The sequence below is a fragment of the Eutrigla gurnardus genome (assembly GCF_963514095.1).
Source record: "Eutrigla gurnardus genome assembly, chromosome: 13".
Taxonomy (NCBI): domain Eukaryota; kingdom Metazoa; phylum Chordata; class Actinopteri; order Perciformes; family Triglidae; genus Eutrigla; species Eutrigla gurnardus.
Genome location: NC_139936.1, coordinates 5143684 through 5163081, shown reverse-complemented (window position 1 = coordinate 5163081; position 19398 = coordinate 5143684). Strand labels below are relative to the sequence as shown.

The 19398-nt window shown below is 44.4% G+C and overlaps 1 protein-coding gene across 2 annotated transcripts; it reads right to left on the bottom strand.

Moving 5' to 3' along the window:
* Nucleotides 1-342: 342 nt before the first annotated feature.
* Nucleotides 343-16488, bottom strand: lzts1 (leucine zipper, putative tumor suppressor 1). Of its 2 annotated transcripts, none has more exons than XM_084024676.1 (9): nucleotides 16315-16488; nucleotides 7500-7848; nucleotides 7285-7410; nucleotides 5887-6046; nucleotides 5390-5781; nucleotides 5087-5260; nucleotides 4207-4338; nucleotides 3481-3675; nucleotides 343-3225 (listed from the first exon to the last, which is right to left on the bottom strand). In XM_084024676.1, exons 2-9 carry the CDS (start codon nucleotides 7728-7730, stop codon nucleotides 2677-2679), a joined length of 1959 nt encoding a protein of 652 aa, XP_083880802.1. In that variant the 5' UTR covers nucleotides 7731-7848; nucleotides 16315-16488; the 3' UTR covers nucleotides 343-2676. The 2 variants fall into 2 exon arrangements, with proteins under 2 accessions (XP_083880802.1, XP_083880803.1); XM_084024677.1 differs by lacking the exon at nucleotides 16315-16488 and adding an exon at nucleotides 9280-9376.
* Nucleotides 16489-19398: the final 2910 nt, after the last annotated feature.

The window sequence follows — 19398 nt, the reverse complement described above, 5'->3', positions numbered from 1 at the left end:
TTTCTTGTTATCTCTTCTGTGCGGTCCTCCATTCATGTCGGTGACGTAGCCACGCGCACTGACAATGGGCCTTAATTTGATTTCAGTTTTGATTTGGTCTAATCAGCTTAGTAATGACAGCAGATGAGCTGGAAGGAGCCGTTGGATGAAGGAAGGAAACACTATAAAGGCCAAAATTAGATGATTAGGCTGGAGAGGAAAACAATCTTCTCATTATTTAAGTCAAAGAGGAATGGAGAATGTTAATGAATGATTGACAAAGAGAGCAGTTGAAGACAGCGTTGAATATATATATTTATATCAACAGCATTGATATTTATTTATGGATCCAGCATTTGCTTGTGAAGTTGTGCAATAAAAGAGTCGTTTTTTCTGATACCTCTATAGCTGTAGAATTGTGTGGTGGACTTCAAAAGTATACCCATGCACCTTTCAAGTATATTTAAGGACAGTAATCATTAATAAGCCTTCATGATGCAAATTATGCTGCAATCCATTGCAAGTCAGGAGTCCATATTTGGAATTCCCGACTTCCAATCAAAACGCGCCCCCAGTGCATCTGCTCAGAAAAACATGTCCGCTCGCAGCAAGCAGATGTTTTTATAAGTCTCAGAGCTCCACAAGCATCTACAGAGGAATTACCACAGCGCCATTAGCAACCAGAAACGGTGTATCTTGAAATGAAAAACTAGAGAATCCCAGGCTGGATGAATCCGCCCGAGTTTCAGAGACTTGAAAGACTGATCTATTGCACTTTTCCTTTGTCAGATGTCGTTTTATTTCCAGCTCCGAATACAATGGATTGCAGCACAAGTCCAATATGTTTGTTGATGTTTGAAGACGGATGAATCCGCTCGCCGTCTTCTTCTAGCAAAAAGAGCCCGGGTGAACAATTCCATTTGCTGAGATTTCAGAATACAGCAAAGTAAATATAGCAGAAAGTTTGAGGATAAGCACCGAGGCTTCTGATGATTTTCAAACGACCCGTTTTTTGGCCCTTGCTTGTCCTTATTCCAGCAACGTTTCCCCACTATCAAACCGTCCTTTTGCTATTTTCCCCGTTTGACCACTTTTCCCTGCTAAGGAGCAGAGTAAAGGCTGTAAAACACTTATCAGACTTTTTGGAGTTTGACTGCCACCGGTTGCAGCGCCTCACCCTATACTTCCATTTAGTCCGTCTGCCTCCAAATCTCTCCTGACCTGCAGTGGTAATGTAATGTAATGGCGGGTAGCCGAGCAATCTCAAGCAGTCTCATTACAGAGACTGCCACACATTCTTGACCAGCACAGTGTGCGCATGTATTCCCGTCCAGTAGTCTGTGTGAGCCCCTGAGTATTGAGTGGGTGGAGTAGTTAAACTTTTGCTTCACAAACTCCTTTGCCCTTGTGGGAAGTGGAACGGCTCCAAAATAGCAGAGGCAAATGTCCAGGACTTCTGCTATAGGAAGGATTGTTTGTCTCCGAGTGGAACGGTGCCAGCTAACTCTCACAAAGTTAGATGATCAATGTAGGAGGAGAGATAGACATTTCCCAGAGATCACCCTTTTTCCTTTTGTTTTTCTTTTTAAAATATTAGCTTTTATTGTATTCTGTCCAGCCCCGTTTAATCTCTCTCTCTTTTTCTAAACACACACGGAACACAAAGTGAATCCTAAAATTTGCATTTGCCCTTGGTTTCTATCAGAGATGTTCTCTCTATATACCGTATTATGTGCATCTCTGTATCAGGAATGAACCGGTCTCAGGTGTGAAGTCCTGGTTTCATGCACACTCAAGTTCATAGATGGATTCAATTAAATGTAATGTTTAGATCAACAGTAAGACCTCGTCAACTTAGTCGGCCTGAACGACAGTGACATACTTTCATAAATCAGTGATGTGTGTGTTCGGTGGAGTGATGGTTATTGTATGAGTGGTATTCAGGTCTATCTAATGTCAGTAGCTTCCAAGGTGAATTAACTGCATCACTGAAACAGAAGAGTTTGAAACGATGCCGATAACGACGCATATATCAACCTCAATATAGTGCATATTGACTTAAATCTTCACTGTTGAAGCTAAAGATGAAAATGCATGACAACTTTAAATAATTTGAAGTGAAAAACATCTTTTTTTCTACGCTGGTGTGGATATAAGAAATACTCGCATCAAGACCTGTCATCATCACTATCGTGTGATGTGTGTATTGTTTTGAAATGTGGTTTAAAACCGTTGAACAGTGTGGGAGCATACATTAATGTGGACACAGTCTAGTAAGGTTCAGGACCCCAGACTCTCCGGTGATACATCACTGCCATCAGCCGTGCTGGAAGGGACAGACATTAAGTCCCCATCACGCTTATCATGTGTTCCCACCGGACATTAATCATGAAACAGATAAATCAGCTATCAATGAACAACGCACGATCCTGTTAGACAGCATGGTAAAAAAAAATATCTCATTTTAACATTAAATAACTTACTTTTATAGAAGTACTAACGGTGTCATCACAAAAAAAACACTTTTTATGTGACCTGGAGACAAAATACACTAGATTATGCACATTCTATTAAATAACCCTTGTAAAACACTATAGCAGTGGATGCTCTCCAGTCGTTATGTCATAAATATATATGGTGAAAAAAAATAGTCAAGTGCTCGGTTCACTTTTACTGCAGGTGTGCGAGTGCTTCCCATCAAATCTCCGTGGCGATAACATCGTCGTACGTCTGCAACCCTGAGCCGTAGTTGATGTCCATGCCGAGCTCCGTCCGGCTCTCCAGCTCGGCCGTCACCTCCTTCAGGATCCTCTCCAGGTCCTGGTTCTTCTTGTGCACCTGCAGGTAGTTGATCTGGAGCTGCCTCTGGTACTTGATGACCCGGTCTTTCTCCTTGTTCCACGTCAGCCTCTCCTGCTCAAAGTTGTTGGCCAGCTTCTCCTTTGTGTCCTGCTCGTCCCTGAGCTGCTGCTTCAGCCGCTCCACTTCCCTCTGGAGGGATTCTGTGGCAGCGGGTCTGCTGCTCTCCTCCCCTTGGCACTGGCTGGGGGTCTCTGAGCCCTGGATTAGTCTTTCCGAGGCCTGAGCCTGGGCACGGGCGTCAAGTTGCAAGCTGTGCTGAAGCCTTCGCTCCTTTGCCACGGCCAGATCCTGTTTCATTCCCTGAACGTCTTCCTCCAGTTTGCACACTTTCTCTCTCAGCAAGTCTGCCTCGTTCTTCTTGCGCTGAAGTTCATTTTGGCACACCTTAAATAAAAAATGGAAACTATTTTAGACACAGGGAACTTTTTTTGACGGATGTTAACATTATTATATTATGTAATTTCTCAAACTCGGACATCGAAAACAGTCTGAAGGTTGCAGCACTAGCACATAATAGCAGGTATCCTTCCCAGCTCTAAGTGCTTTCAGTTTATAAGCACCGTGTGGGTATTTTATTCACACATCCTTATTTGAATGCCACGGCGGATTGAATGTCCCTTGAAGCGTGAACAGACTAACCTCCACCTCTATGGTGCGAGAGCGGAGTTTGTCATCGTGGTCTTTATTCTGTCTCTCAAGCATCTCCGTCTTCGCTGCGTTTTCCCTCAGCGACGCCCTGAGGCTGACGATCTCGTTCAACCTGTGGTTGACGTCCGCCTGGCAGTCTCTCAGTTGCTGCTTCAGTAGAGAGATCTCCCCTGACTTCTGGCACACCTGCATAAAGACAGAGACATTTATGAAAATGTTGAATTATTTATGAATTATGTTCTTTGGAATCTTTGGATATTCTTTGTAAAATATTATATAACAATAGTATGCATGGGGAACACTACTGTTACATTTCCAAAAGCAAACTACAGAATTGAAAAAGATTATAAAAAATTGTGGCCACTTATTTGGCTGTAAAATTGACATATCATCAGCATATGCATGTTAACACACAGTTGCCTGTTTACATCCTGCACACACAGAGAGCTTAGCATTCATTTCAAATTTCTGTCTATGCAGCAAATTTCCAACATTCACTCATCTTTTAGCTCCGTTTTGTTCACCACCACCAAAAAAACACCCAAAATCCCCCCAAAAGTTGCTCATAGATGCTCAACAGCATTGAAGGTTGATTTTCTCCAGTGATGGAGGAGCATTCTGTCCCCACAGCTCTTCAACAGCGTTCAAGGTTGCACCTGATTGTATTGTACGCTTCGGCTTACAAACCCAACTGATATCACTCGACTTGTGGCTCACCTCCCATTGAGTTTCCTCAAGTGTCGGGCTGAGCTGCGAGCTCTCCTTCGCGTACGACCTCAGTCTGAGCTCCACCAGATCTTTCTCTCGCGTTAGCTTCGAGACATCGTCCTGAAGCCTCTCCTTCTCCACCTGTAAGAGTTAATTTCTTATTTTACTCTTCATGCAAGGTGTAGAATTGTTATGATTTTGCTCATGTTTTTTGTTTCTTAACTGAAATGAAGTGAAAGTAGCGTATCTTAAAGGGAAAAACCACAACCTTCTTATGCCTCCAATCAGTGTTGATGGTAAATATAGACGATTGAAACACTAAATTTCACTGTATGCTATATTGACTGAAGGACTCGTCCTGCATCCAGCGTCGTCATGTGATGTGAAAGGGATGTAGTTGGATACAAGGAAAATCTACTTTTTCAGCTTGGATTTCTAGTCTTCTGATCTCAAAGAAGGGAATTCCTTGTTCTGTTTGCTCGCGATGCAAACTAGCTACGCTTCCAACAGTGAAGATAACATCTTGAGAATATGAGAGGAGATAATGGTATGGACGAGAATACATTTTACAGTGTTTTTGGCTGATTCGGCCGCATTCATTCGAGCCAGAGCATTTGGCCAAAGAGATGCAGCGGAGAGACGCCGAGGCTGCTGCTGCTGCTGCGTTGGCCGTTTGTGGACCCTCCGGCTATCTGAAGCTTGTATGCGATGCTTCCTGGCACATGCGTACAGGAGAACTTAACTCTATTCTAACCAACAACACTGATTTGAAATCCAAAGAGGGACCATTTTCCCTTTTAATGAATTCATTGGGGAGGGAGAAGTGTTGGTGGGATGAATGTGAACCAGAAGTGAAGGGTGCTAGAGAGAATAGAGGAGCTGGGCTGACCTGGAGCTGGCTGACCTGCAGCTGGAGCGCTTGGTGGGTTTTTGCAGCCATTTGGGAAACTTGCCGTAGCCTCGTGGAGCATCGCTGCTTCAGTCCCTCCATCTCCTCAGCACAGTATCTTTGTCTCTCGTCAAACAGCTGGCATGTGTCTGCTTCCTTGTCTTCGAAACTCACCTATCGTCAGGCGAAGACAGTTAAAATATGATCACACTCGCACACGTCTAACTGCCCATCAGAAGTACTGATCTTGATTAAGAGCACGTGCTGTGGTGATTTATTTTTCTAAAGGTGACAGCTTGATACCTGTAGCTCCTGCAGCTCGGTCTCTCTCTCCAGCAGCCTTTGTTCCAAACGTTCAATCAGTGACTCATCTGTAGTAATGGGCGACCGAATCCCCCCCGCCGTTTCGGTGAGAGTGCTCGGCTCATCTGCAGGAATTGGGGAGGCAGCGTCCCCATTAGCCTTAGATGTCAACCCTCCAGTGTTCAATCCGGGCCTGTAGCTACAGTCAAGGTTAGTGCTATTCCCGTTGACCCATGGAGGGAAATTGGGCTGCGCTCCCTTGCCGAGGCTGTTTGCGGGAGCCGAGCTGCCATCACCGTGACTGACAGGACCCGTGGAAGCACTTAAGCTGCCGCTGGTGCTGTGGGTGGGCAGGCTCGACATAGAGTTACGTCCAGAGTCGGAGAGAGTCCCTGAAAGGAAAAGAGATGCAGCTTTATATAACTATAATCTGATGTTCAACCTGAATAAACTCATTTTTTAAGGCGACATTTTATCAATATGTTATGGAAGAAGACCTGAGAAGGTGTCTTGCTTGTGTCTACTATCTGGACTCCTGGCTTTGTCCGGGGGACAAAGGATATTCAGGTTGTTGTGGCCCGTCTCTGTGGAGGACGTACTCCTGGGAATCACAGGGTTGAAGGCAGTGGAACGGACCAATGACTTCTCAGCAGAGGTCTGGAAGAGTGAAATGACACACAGTCAGCGCTGCTCTTCCCACTTTTTGTTTTTATATTCAGTGGCTGACGGGGAGTACAAAGAGCCAGGGATGAGTCACATTCTGGAAACTTGAAAAATCATAATGCCTGGCTTTTACAGAGATAAATATTAGTCACATGCTGGAAGTCTGTACAAATGAAAGAGATAGATTTTTTTTTTCCCACCTCCCAATCATGTCTTTTCCTATTAGAAACAGAAGCAATGAAGCGTGTAGAATTGCTTCACTACATGCCGGCAGTACTAAAAGCCAGTACTTGCAAGTAAAATTCACTAGACTGTCATAAAAGAGAAAACTCATTTCAAAGATGAACTTCTTCTCCGCATGCCACATCCGCGCTGTCCAAGAACGTCACAAGCAGCACCGTGCCTCCCCTCCTTTCTCCTCTCCTCCTCTCCTCCCCTCTGCATCCCACATCTCTCCCCCATGTGCTGTCTGAGAAAAGATGAATAGCCCTTCTCTCTGATATTAATAATGTGAGCTACTGCTGAAGTGTAAGAGGTAAAGCTTGTGAGCTCAGCATTCCTCCTCACTGACTTCATGACTGGGATGCTTTCCCTCACTTTTCCCCCTCTCTTTCTATCCCTTTGGCCCTTTATCTCTCTCTTTTCTCTCTTATTTTCTGCTCTGTCTCTTTAAAGTTGTCCCTTCTCGCCCTCTTTTCTCCCCCGAGGAATAACGACCTATTGAAGGAGATTCCGTTTGCTTATGTATTCTTGGCAAAGCAATGACTTCACAGAGAAGATCGAGGCATTCTTGGGTCATTAATCTAGCCGGGGGGTGATTAATACGCTGGGAAGGTTCAGCACAGGTTATGAGGAATGGCTGCTACCAATTAAACTACCTGCTGTGCATGTTTTATCCTCATCGTCACTGGGAGGTTTTTAAAGTCTGCTGCGGGTCGGCATGCGTGACATCTTAATGGATGTGAGAACATCCAACAGTTGCAGTCAAGTCAATCGCAGCAAGTTGCATTTGATGAGGCTATGAAAACGGACTTAACATTATGATATCTGATATTATCTGATAAGCTCTGTCATTGACTTTACAAAGTGAGTTTGCCAATAATCACCTCATTTATCTTGTGGCAAGAAAGCAAATATAGATATTCCCACCAAATCACAAGCTATTCCATTCAAATCTAACGAGCATCATTTGGGTGAAACATGAGAGAAGTAACAATGGGTTTTCCGCTCACCCTTTCAGTCACGTTCCCCGACATCAGCAGCAGTTTTGGTTGTAATCGGCCATCTGATTCCCCGCTTTTGTTCTTCCCACGATCTTCCATCGGCACTGCTTTGTGGTACCTCTGTTTATGGCTCACCTTATATGAAACAGGATAAACATGTTATGCTTTTTTTAATAGATTTCTAGTCAACACAGTTTTGATGTCATCTGATATCTGGCACATACTTTGATGTAAAAGAAATCTTCGCTCCGACCCGACCGGGAGTGTGCCAGGCCTTTGGAGGGTTGAGTGGTGGAGGCGGAGGCCTGAGTGAATCCACACTTCAGTAACTCCTCAAGGCTGCAGCCTCCGCTCCTTCTGTGAGGATCCGTTCCCTTCTTTAACCTGTGTTCAGACGCCTTGCAGTGTTTGCTGTTGAGGCTGTTGCCGTTGACGAGGCTGCTGACACTTCCCATGGTCCTGCAGGCATGAGGTGAGGGGAGGCTGGGGCTGAAGTCCAGGTGGTCAAGTTACACAGAAGCGAAGGGGAGAACCAATTCATGACCCCCGGAGAAGGACTGTCGGCGGCTCCATCTGCGATAAAGCACATTTAACACAGAGATTATTATCCGCTGATCCTCAAACAGGAGATTTTTATCACCAAAGGACAAAACAATGTCATAGTCTCATCTGATCTTTTTTTTTTGTGTGTGTGTTTTTAAACACTATTGTTTCCTGTTCAGTCCAGACATGCAGTGTTAAAGCAGGTGTGTTCACATTTGCTCAACAAACAAAGAGGGGAAAAAAGCCCGCCTTGGCGCTCTGCCTGGCTTTGTGTGTCTAGATTTATGGCTCGGCCGTTGAATTTGACAAATAACCCTTTGAATGCCCTTCCTCTAAACAAACTGGTAATTAGGCTACTTACAGCCTACTCAACACTTGCCATCTGCATAACCCTATACAGTCACTTTTCTATCTGCTACTTCAACACAGTATAACCACTTACATATTGATTTAATAACTGACTGGCTGGAATGATGAAGATTAGATGAAGAACACAGAACTTTTGTGTTAACATTGACTCATTCAGAGAGGTAGTGATGCTCTCTTTTCTCCCCAACTCAGCTTTAAAGACAACCAGACCCCAGATGTTGCTCCTGATCTCCAACCCACAAGGGAGAAGCAGTGTCTTTAGTAGCAAAGGGTCCATCCTGCCTGATCAGGCCTTTGAGATCCCCTAACCACCTGCTCCTCAGCTTTTAAACATTTTCTAATGGCCACACCAACAAAGAACAGTACTAATAACCTGCCCTAAGTCACATATTAGTATATGTTACAATCAGCTAAAGGCAAATCCATAATCATTGGTTGCATGGCGGTGTTTGTATGCGTAGCTGTCAGTGTCAATTCCTAGAGAAGTTTGATGGGCGTGCTTGAATATAGCCGAATAAAGGCGGGAGAGCTGATCAAGGCTGTCACATTTCATTGTCAAGGAAACAATGATAAGCAAGATGAGACATGTGCAGAATAGGTTTTTCATCATGACGACAATAATAGAAGCATCAGAGACAGACAGCATGTGAGAGAGAGAGAAGGAAAGTTTGAGTGCTTTCTACGGCGGAATAAAAAAAAAAAAAGCTGACAGTAAATGTGAATACAGGAAAGGAAAGATAACCATAAATTGCACAAATCATGAGAAAATTACAGCCGGCTGGAAGTCTTTTCCGACGCAGCTTCAGTTTTCCTTTTTCGAGTTTCGTTCCTGATGAAATTCAAAAAAATGTATTCGAGAAAGTAAACAGCTACTAAAATGGTTGAGTAATAACACATAATGTTAAATTCTGCACCTGCAAAGCAGTGCCACTGATGTAAACAGCATCTGACGTGACTGTGACTGCCTCCATTCTCCTCCGGCCTGGATGCCTCCGCTTAATCTAAACCTCCAGTGAAGGCACTATCACTCTCAGATATTAGCATCTACCACTGACATGGGACTGAAGTAATGAAACAATAGATTGTACTTACTGCCGGGTCAATCTAAGCATCCATCTCTAGCAAGGCCCCTACAGAGTCATCTATCCAGGCCCTCGGAGAAAGTGAACAGGCATGTGTGTACTTTCTTTGTGTGTGTGTGTAGCCTTCAGTGAACCAGCAGCAAATGCGAACCTCACACTATCACCGAGGTTCTGCTTACTGTTCTGTGGAGGGGGCGGGTCTTTCTAGTCGGCCTGTACCCAGCTTTGCATTATAACTGACATGTAAATTCTGTGTGTGTGTGTGTGTGTGTGTGTGTTTAGGGACCTCCCGCTCCACCCAGGGGAGCCAGTGTACGACATGTGCTCCCATAGAACTGGCGTGTGCCGCTCAAGTGATTAACTCACAGCCTTCACAAAAGATCTTTCACACCCCCCCGTGTCCCCCCTCTTTCCCCCCCCACTATCACCCACAGACACCCCCCCCCCCCCCCCCCCCCCCGTTTGTGCATCGATTTACTGTGTAATAACCATTCATCCTCCCTCCCCTCCTTCCATCAGTCCCTCCCCTCCGTCCACCCGTCCCACTCGGTGCCCTGCACCCACCCTGAACAAACAACACTTCATTTTTAAGGAGAAAAAAAGGCGCTTTCCCCTCTCTCCTTTCCCTCTTTGTCTGTTGAAGTGTGCCGCTCTTTGTGTGGACTCTTGTGTTGCCGGCTTGATGTATTCTCCTCAAACAGCCCAGGACCATATTTGAGTGTTAAATAAATGACTAGTCGTCACAATGAGAAGGCCGGAGAGCTTCAGTTTTATAGTGATTTACCACCATCCTGCCTTTACGCTCATTGTTCACACACACACACGTTACACTTCTACACTGAAAAACACACACTTTCACGTGGTTTCCTGGCGTACGAGTCCGTCTGAGGCAGTGGAGCGTTCAGCAACCCACAGAGTACACACTGTTGACAAAACACCTTGCGGATGAAATACAATCACACATCACAACAGGAAAATATACAAGGTACTGTGTTCCAAATGAACAAACCACTACAACGGAAGAGCTATGGCCCCTGAGCTCTGCCGCTGATAAAACAAGTGTAAATCTCGGGCCCCATTTTTGTCACGAGAAAACGTATACTTTCTGTTAATGTGAAGGAAACAGACAGCTTTACCACTCCTGCACCGACGCGACGCTACTGATTCATTGACAGCACGTCGAGAATCAATGTGTGAATCTATTCGTTGAAACTCAACTAATGGAAAAGCGCCGCGGGCCCCCAGTATTGTGTGATCTCTCAACATGTGCAGACAGGAAAGTTCACGTCCATTACGTCATACTTTCTGAAAGTTTTCGGACCCGCCATACACAGCAGATCTACCATAATCCTTTCCAGCAGCACTGCTCACTCGTCCTTTTCAGCTGACTGCCATTGTTCTTCGATTAGTCCCATTCAGCCCCCCAAGCCAAGTTTGTCTGGACAATGATCCTGCTATTTCACTTTTATGTCCGCGCTCACTTGCTAAGAGAGAACTGGTGCATGTCGCTTCTATTGGATGCACAGTATTGAAGTGATTTGAAATCTTTTTTATATGTATATATATATATATAAACTGCTTCATCATTGCAAATGTTATTAAGAGGGGCAAAACGGTCTGACCTCATGGCTTTTGAGTGGACAGTGTGATTTAAGACCTTTGGTGAGATGGGATGGGGGGGTTGGTTGTGTGTGTGGATGCATGCATACATCTAATGGCATATCTGATTGGCTGTGTGTGTTTTTTTGTGTGTAAGCAGTGGGTGATGTGTGTGTGTGTGTGTGTGTGTGTGTATGGGCGGGGGTGCAGTCCTTGCTTTCAAGCCCCAGCTGACCTGCCTGACACAAAGCCCAGTCCCGCGCAAGACCAGCTGACAATACCCCCCCCTCCCAAACACACACACACACACACACACACACACACACACACACACACACACACACGGGGCCATGGCCAATCCATTACCACAGCCAGTGGAAGGCAGCAATGTGCTCTAAAGGTCCAGGATTTATACCTATGTCACAATGACCATGAGCCTCTCTGTTCTCACTGTACCTCCACACTGCCGCGCTGCCAGATGGCATCATTTTAATTCTCACTGTCTTTATGGTAATTTCCAACAGATGCTACGTGTAATCTATCTAGTTCAGTGTGTCTGTTTTTTTAGGTCAGTCTCAGACAGCTTATGCCTCTTTGTTCATGTGTGCCGTCTTAAGCGCGTGCATCATTTAATACGCAGCGTTTCCTTTATTGAAGTTCCAACCGGCTGCAGCACTTTTTTTCATTTGGGTTTTTTTTTTGCATGTTTTATCTCGTTTTCTACAAAGTTTTACTGCTAATTACTGACATTTCAACATAAAGTTGGAGGACTTTTGGTCCTTAATATGGCGCAAGCTCCAAAAACACTTTCCATAATAGAACTCAATAGCATTGTTCCTTTAAACCCTTGGGATTTATGTGAAAACTATTTAAAAAAGGTCTTGTTGGAGTTAACCCTGAGGAGTTTTGTTTCTCCTACCACAGGATGTGTGATATTATTCCCCATAATGAGTAAATGTTGATGTGTTAACATAACCTCCCGTATAACTTAAAAACATTTGTCATATTCTATGGGCAGCCAATACAATCAGTGCATCTTGACTTAAAACCTACTTAATCCATCATAGTGAATATTTTTTCATCCAAAGATCGTAAGATATGCGTGATATAAATACTGTTTAGAACATTCACATGGAATAAAATCAAAACAGACCAAAATTTCGATGCTCCAAAATTCTGGATTGCACCTTAACTCCGTGACCTCGGTCTAAACGAATCCTTAACACGCGGTTCGATCCTCTAAACGTACACCGGGCATATTGCTCCCAGTGTGTTGTAACACGTTACGTAACCGGGAATTGATTTGTGGTTCGCACAGAGCAACTTGATGATTCACATGTAATGAAGCAGGCATTTCCCATTATCCCAGCCATGACACAGTGGAAATTAGCCCCACAAATTAAAGTGAGGACGGACTGATAGTCTGATTGATTGGTTTGAATTATTGAGAAGTCATCCTCTATGGCTCCTCAAGGCCCCAGTCACACACACACACACACACACACACACACACACACACACACACACACACACACACACACACACACACACACGCACACTTCCCCATCTTCCTCATGTGGCTGAGTCGTGTGGATGATGAGTAATGTGGCCTCCAGCAGAACATCAACTGGGAATGAAGTGTTGGATACAGACAGCCATCCATCTTCCACTTTCACTGCTAACACATCTATCTACTGACCGAGCACACACACACACACACACACACACACACACACACACACACACACACACACACACACACACACACACACACACACACACACACACACACAGGCACGCACAATGGCGTCCAATAGCAGCTAATTGGGTAATCCCTTTAGTGCATTGTAAAGGAGATTGAGCATGAATAGAGCTTCAATGCTGAAGAGCAGAATGGCAGACACTCATTACTGCCTCAGATGAAGAAGAAGGAATACCAGGCACGGAGGGAGAGAGAGAGGGAGGAGAGAGAGGAGAGAGAGAGAGAGAGAGAGAGAGAGAGAGAGAGAGAGAGAGAGAGAGAGAGAGAGAGAGAGAGAGAGGGAGAGGGAGGGAGGGAGGGAGAGAGAGAGAGGGAGAGGGAGAGGGAGAGAGAGGGAGAGGGAGAGGGAGAGAGAGAGAGAGAGAGAGAGAGAGAGAGAGAGAGAGAGAGAGAGAGAGGGAGAGGGAGAGAGAGAGAGAGAGAGAGAGAGGGAGAGGGAGAGAGAGGGAGAGGGAGAGGGAGAGAGAGAGAGAGAGAGAGAGAGAGAGAGAGGGAGAGGGAGAGAGAGAGAGAGAGACAGAGAGAGATCTTTTAAGATAAGATGTATGTGTACTGTATATGTATGTATATGTGTATGTATGTAGATATATAAGAGGTATATTACTATGATAATACTGTTTCTATAATTAATATAAATAAATGTTCATATTTATTATCTGTTTATTGTATACCGTCCTAATATTTGAACAAATTATATGTATTTTGATGCTTTGGCAACATTGTTACCACTTTCTTGCCAATTGAATTGAATTGAATTGAGAGAGAGAGAGACAGAAAGAGAGAGAGAGAGAGACAAAAGCAGAAAGGGAAAGAGACAGACGTGGAAAGTGTGTGAGAGAGAGATTTATATTCTGTGGGACTGACACTGCATTGTACGTTGATGACTGTTTTATTGTTGAGCAAATAGTGTGTCTCCTCCGCTCAGAGTTGAAGGCATGTTCCGTCGAATCACGCGAGTCAATCATCTAATGCTCATTAATTTAATCTCAGTGTTTTAAATTGGCAGCCGTGCGGCTGCATCTCCAACTAGGCCAGCCCTTTAAGTGAAGGAGCTCCAGTTCAAATTAGATTGCATTCGGATACTATTATGTGCATCCAAATGAGACATTAGGTCAACCAAACAATCAACCTCCTTAGGATTTTAATAGATAAGGAGGTTGTGTGCACTGCTCATTGGGTTTGTATGGCTGGCCAACTATCGCTCCTGTAGTAAAGGCATTTGCATAACCTTGGCAGCTGGAGTGTGGAGGAAAATGTATTTTTAATGGAGTCTAAATGGGAGCCTTTAGTACTGCAACGAGGATGGGAATTGACGCTCATGAATTTAAGGAGTTCTAAAATTAAATATCAGAAATTTCCTTTTATGTTCCTTTATTGAGCAGCATCCATCCATTCAAGATTGATTATTACATTACAATGTGTCTCTGCACTTTCCCATAAAGCTTCAAACTTTACAGTGCCCTGGAAGCTTTCAGAAGTGGTTTTAAAGACTTGTGTCTTCAGGTTGGATGCTGCAGATCTCCCATCCAGCTCCATAGTCATGAAATATTTACATCCAAGGCTTTTATCCCAACTCTAAAAACAGCAAGTGAAGACGAAGTGTAAACAAATGGAAGTATTTTAGACGTACTAAATTATTGCCCATCCATTACCCGCGAATATTTACCCTTTTCCATTAACCGCCTGCTTGTTATGAACAGGCGGTGCCATTTATGCATGATATGACAGACAGCCTCATAAATATGAAATTTTAAACTTAATTGATTGTCATAAAAGCTTTTGATGTGGTATTTATACAGTAATTGAGCTTTAAGCAAGGAAGGCACTCTGGCTGTCAAAATGATAAAATCACAATAAATGTTTTGTTCCCGTTTTGTAGTGATATTAACATGTCAGATGAGTTTTTTTTTTTCGAGACGTCTTACATAAACTCACCTCTGCATTTCTCACACAGTCACTGCACTGTTTCTTAAAAGGCTGTCTTATATATTTGTGTTTGATACGGTATCACAGACTCATGACATGCATAGGTAGGTGGAAAGAATGAGGCCTTTCCTGGCACCGGGGCCCATTGACCCAGCAAGCTGAAGACCCAGTGATAAGGTTGTCTTTCTGGAGCATAACCATCCTCCTAATCTGCCGTGGCTCTGTGTGTGTGTGGTGTGGTGTGAATGTGTGTGTGGCTGGTGTAATGTGGGAGTGAAAGAAAACATAATGAGCTCACTTTCAGGGGTCTATATCATTCTGAAAGCAGCTGGAAATATGTGCTGCATACGATACCTGCGCTCAGCTCCCAAATAGAAACCCCCCCCACCACCACCCGACCCCGCAACGCTCAATGAATCATTGTAGGGGAACTCTGCATGGCTCTTTCAACAGTCTGAGGTGCCATAACTCACAAAAAGTCACGTCTTACACTCACCCGAATATGATTCTCTTTTAGGGGAGGTTTATATGAATCATCGGCGAAAAGTTGAAAAACTGTGCGACGTCATCCCCGGAGCTGAGACTCGTGAAATTGTTGGGATGCTGCACTTCTCTGACACGGAGCCTTCACTCATGCAATAATGCTGCGTTCGAGTATCTGGGACAGTTATTTTAGGAAGCGTCTTCTTCTTCAGGAGGTCATGACGGGCTCTGATGGTTTGTCACGCGATAGAGACTGAGCTGCATTCATTCCCATGAAACAATCGCAAATATGAAAAGATGTGGAAATGACCCGTCAAGTCGAGATATTTACATCAATAAAAAGGAATTCCATACTTCACACGAGGGAAAACAACTCACTTATTCTCTGCTGTGACGACATAAGAGACCTGCTTTCATCCTCCACGCCATCTCCTCGTGGATCTGTCTCTCCCCCCGTGTTTTTCTCTGCGTAATAAGCGACAGTTCAAAGTTGAACATGCCCGAGCAGGTGCCCTATACTCACCTTGTCACCAAGCTACAGTCATTCATGTTCCCTACAGGTCTCAACACATACGTGACGGGGTGTGACACTCCTGAAACTGGGAGGCTGTACAAAAGGTAAATGACTCCCCACACACACATCTCCTCCTCTTCATGCATGTTAACTATACTGCAAAGCAAAGCATGAGAATATTCAAGTGCTGTTGGAGCCCATTACTCTAGAGAATCACAGAATGGGAGAAATATATATATGTGGACACACGTAATTCATGCTTAGAACACCTTTAACAATCGGCTCTGTGTGCAAAACCACTTATTTCCCCAAAGTACTGTGTGTAGTGTAACATTTAGCTAGAGCCCCATGCTGCTCCTTGCTTTTACACTTAAGTTAAAGACAGTTGTGGGTGTCCAGTAATGGCTGTGCTGGAAGGAAATAACATGATTGGCAGGTTTCTGTAAAGAGAGCACGTATTTCACCCGGAGCCGGTCGTAGCTTGCTTTTTAAAAAAAGTAGCAAAGGATTTAGACCCCATGCCTGAGAAACTTTGGTTCAGTTGGATGTTGAAGTAAAGAACTGACTAACTGACTGTCTACATTACACACAAACACTTAAGAGACTTCACACACCAGTGCGTGGGACTTGTTATTGCCGACTTGTGTTTGGAGTTACAAGGCGGTGAGCCCCGACCATCAATTGCCCCCCCCCCCCCCCCCCTGTCACATCCAGTCAAACAGCCACATTCTCCCCCTCCAGTCCAGCTGAAGGTGACTTACCTCCAAGTGGAGTCTGCCTCCGCTGCAGATCTGTTCCCCAAAGCCGGGTGGATCACTGTGGAACGACCCGCTGGATACCAGTTATTTCTGCAGGCGGTGGCGAGAAAGTGGCGTCTGCTTCTTCTCTTCCTGGGTTCCCCTCTCACTCCTCTTCAACACCTGGTGCGGAGCAATCAGTCCGTCCCATCTCCCATACTCTGAACACAGTCACATTCCTCCATGAACAAGCTCTCTCCCCCTCCCTCTCTCTACAGTGTATCCTTGTTACCTCCCACTCTCGCCTTCACTCTGAACATCCCTCCCTCCCTCCCTCTTACATACATTTCTCTTTAGTTGTGCACTATTTCTATGGGTGTTTTCACCCTTGCATCCCTCCTTCCCCCTGCATTCATCTCCCTCTCTCTCTCTACCTGTTCCCTTTTTACTTTTCACCTTTTTCTTCTCCTCTCACTCTCTTTTTTTTTCTATTTCCCTGGCATCGTGCCCGGCGGCTCTGCTATTCGTTTAAAGTCACTCCACTGCCTCTGCATGCCTACATGCAGCACATCATCCCTGCCCACACTTCTCAGCCACGCACAATATCCACAAGCAGGCTGAAATATCCCTGCATTCGAGTGTGTGGCTTCAAAGGGGTTCCTTTATTATTGTGCGACCAACTTGCGTGACATTGTTCACCAGTGCAGCCTGTATATACGTGCACACACCTGCAAGTACACGTGGCTGCTGGGTTGATGACTCATCCGTGCTGTTAGACCCCGCCACGCTCAGCGAGATTTAACCTGCTTCCCGGCTCCAAATGACTCCATTGGCTCTCACCCACAGGAAGCCGGGGGCAGCTCTGTTGTGTTCTGGTTTATTTATGAAACAGATGAGTTGAATAAATGATCAGGATGATAGTGTGCAGGTTATAACCCCGCAGTGCGGTCCTGACAGTACAGCCGTTTGGCATTCAAGCACATCTCTCGGCTTTGTCTTCCCGCGTCCATCATTCATATTTCCCCCGTCTCGCACGTTCTTGTTATCTTCCGCTTCCACTCCTCTTTGACAGTTTTACGCTCCGTTCTCCTTAATCTTTCGCCCCCAAAAAACTCTCCGCTACATCACAATTGCAAAGATCAAAAACTGCCTTTTTTTCATAATAAAACATCATCAAATTAAGTTCTGAATTAATTTGCTGGCTGTGGACAAAATGCATGATATTACTCTTTGCTGTCGGAGCATGTTTGGCGGAGTGATAATGACTGTTTCAGATGACCTTCAGTGTTCCTGGAGAGCTAATTTGCCTCTGAATGATATTCTCCCTTTAGTAATAAGCGAGGAACACAGTCAGAGACGTTGCCTGTAGAGTCAGATACGTGTACATCTGTGTGTTTGAAGCCTGTAATCTCAGTTGTGACTAAGATTTCAATACTTAACATTATTTTTATGGCCGACCACGTCCAGGTTGTTCAGGTGTCATCATCACCAGTCTGCTCACTTTCCAAAGGCCCCAAATTTGACTTGTATTCTGTCGGCACTCTGGGACTGTGCATTCGGGATTGTGTGCACACGTGTGTGTACATATAATTTCATAGTTATCTCAAAAGCATGTTGGCTTTGGGGCCCTTTGTTTTTTTAATACTCACTGTCATATTAATCTTCCAGCAAGTCTCTAAAGATGGCATTACAGGAAAACAATTAAGAGGTGTTTTGTGCCAACGTGAATGGAGCGGCGTGATTACTCATGTGAGTTTTGGGTTTTTCTGTACTTGAAGGAGCAGCTCCGGCTGGGAATGGGCTGCAGCGATTGATTGGATTTCATGTCAAATTTGCTCTTCCAGAACGTGCCTCCTTTTCTTGGCCTGGCCCCATCTCCCTGCTTATCTTCACTCACCCCCACAGACACACAACCACACACACACACACACACACACACACACACACACACACGGATATGAACACATGGAGGAAGATCAATACCTTGTTAAATAAAAAAAAAGGCAGGGCATAATGTTGTTGACCCAGCTGGCCCAAGAATCTGACCCGAGTAAATGTCATGAGGCCAGATGCTGGACACACACGCACACACACACACAAGCACACACACACGCACACACTCACACAAACACACACACGCATTACATAAAAACATTCTATACACACAAAAAAACATCCTCAGCTTAAATAAACATAATACACATGGTCAGGTATTTAGACCATCAGCATTTTGGTGATAGTGCTCTAACATGAACACAAAGAAAGCCACACACACACACACACACACGCACACACACACACACACACACACACACATTGCCATCTCAAAATCCAATTTCTTATATAAGCCTGTTCTATGTTTGCACATATGCCTTTTTTGGCAGACTGGTAGATGTAGGCAGCTGAATGCGGATCCAATATGAATCCATATAACATTGGAGATTATGTAAATAGACACGGTCAAATCAAAAATAGTATCACACATGGAGCAAACATTAAGCACGGATTAAAATCACAGTCGGCTATGTTGTTTAAATGTTGGTAAAGTTTTATTTCAAAAATGTCTGACTGAGGCTCTGTTGGACTGAAATTAAAGTCTCTGAGTAAATCAATTTGAGCTTTTTCATCTCGCACCAAATGAGATGAAAGAAAAAACATCCCTACTGTTACGAAATGATCACTGGCACCAAAGCAAAGCGCCCTGTTATTAAAGTTGTCTTACATTAAGCGCTGATTTTTGAATTATTAAATAGCAAAAAAGTATTCAAGAGTAGCATTTTAGCTTTCGGAACCCTTCATCTATACTTTAACACAACTGTTATCGCTGAAGAATCAATTTTTTATGTAGGAAATATTTCCGAGAGAGAGATTAAAGTACCATTTCCCCCCAAAAATATAATGTGAGTCCTTTGTGGGAGGACTTCACAATAATAATCGACGGTAATAAATGAAAGCCGAACCTCTTCACTACAGGAAACTGCTACTCTTTTGGGTCGTAAACAGGTAGCAGTGACATTGACGCTCCAGTTTAATTACCGTGAACTGCTCCCCAGTGCTCCTTCTATCTCTCTAATAGCATTTCCACTGCTGTCTGAAATGGTTTGTGGG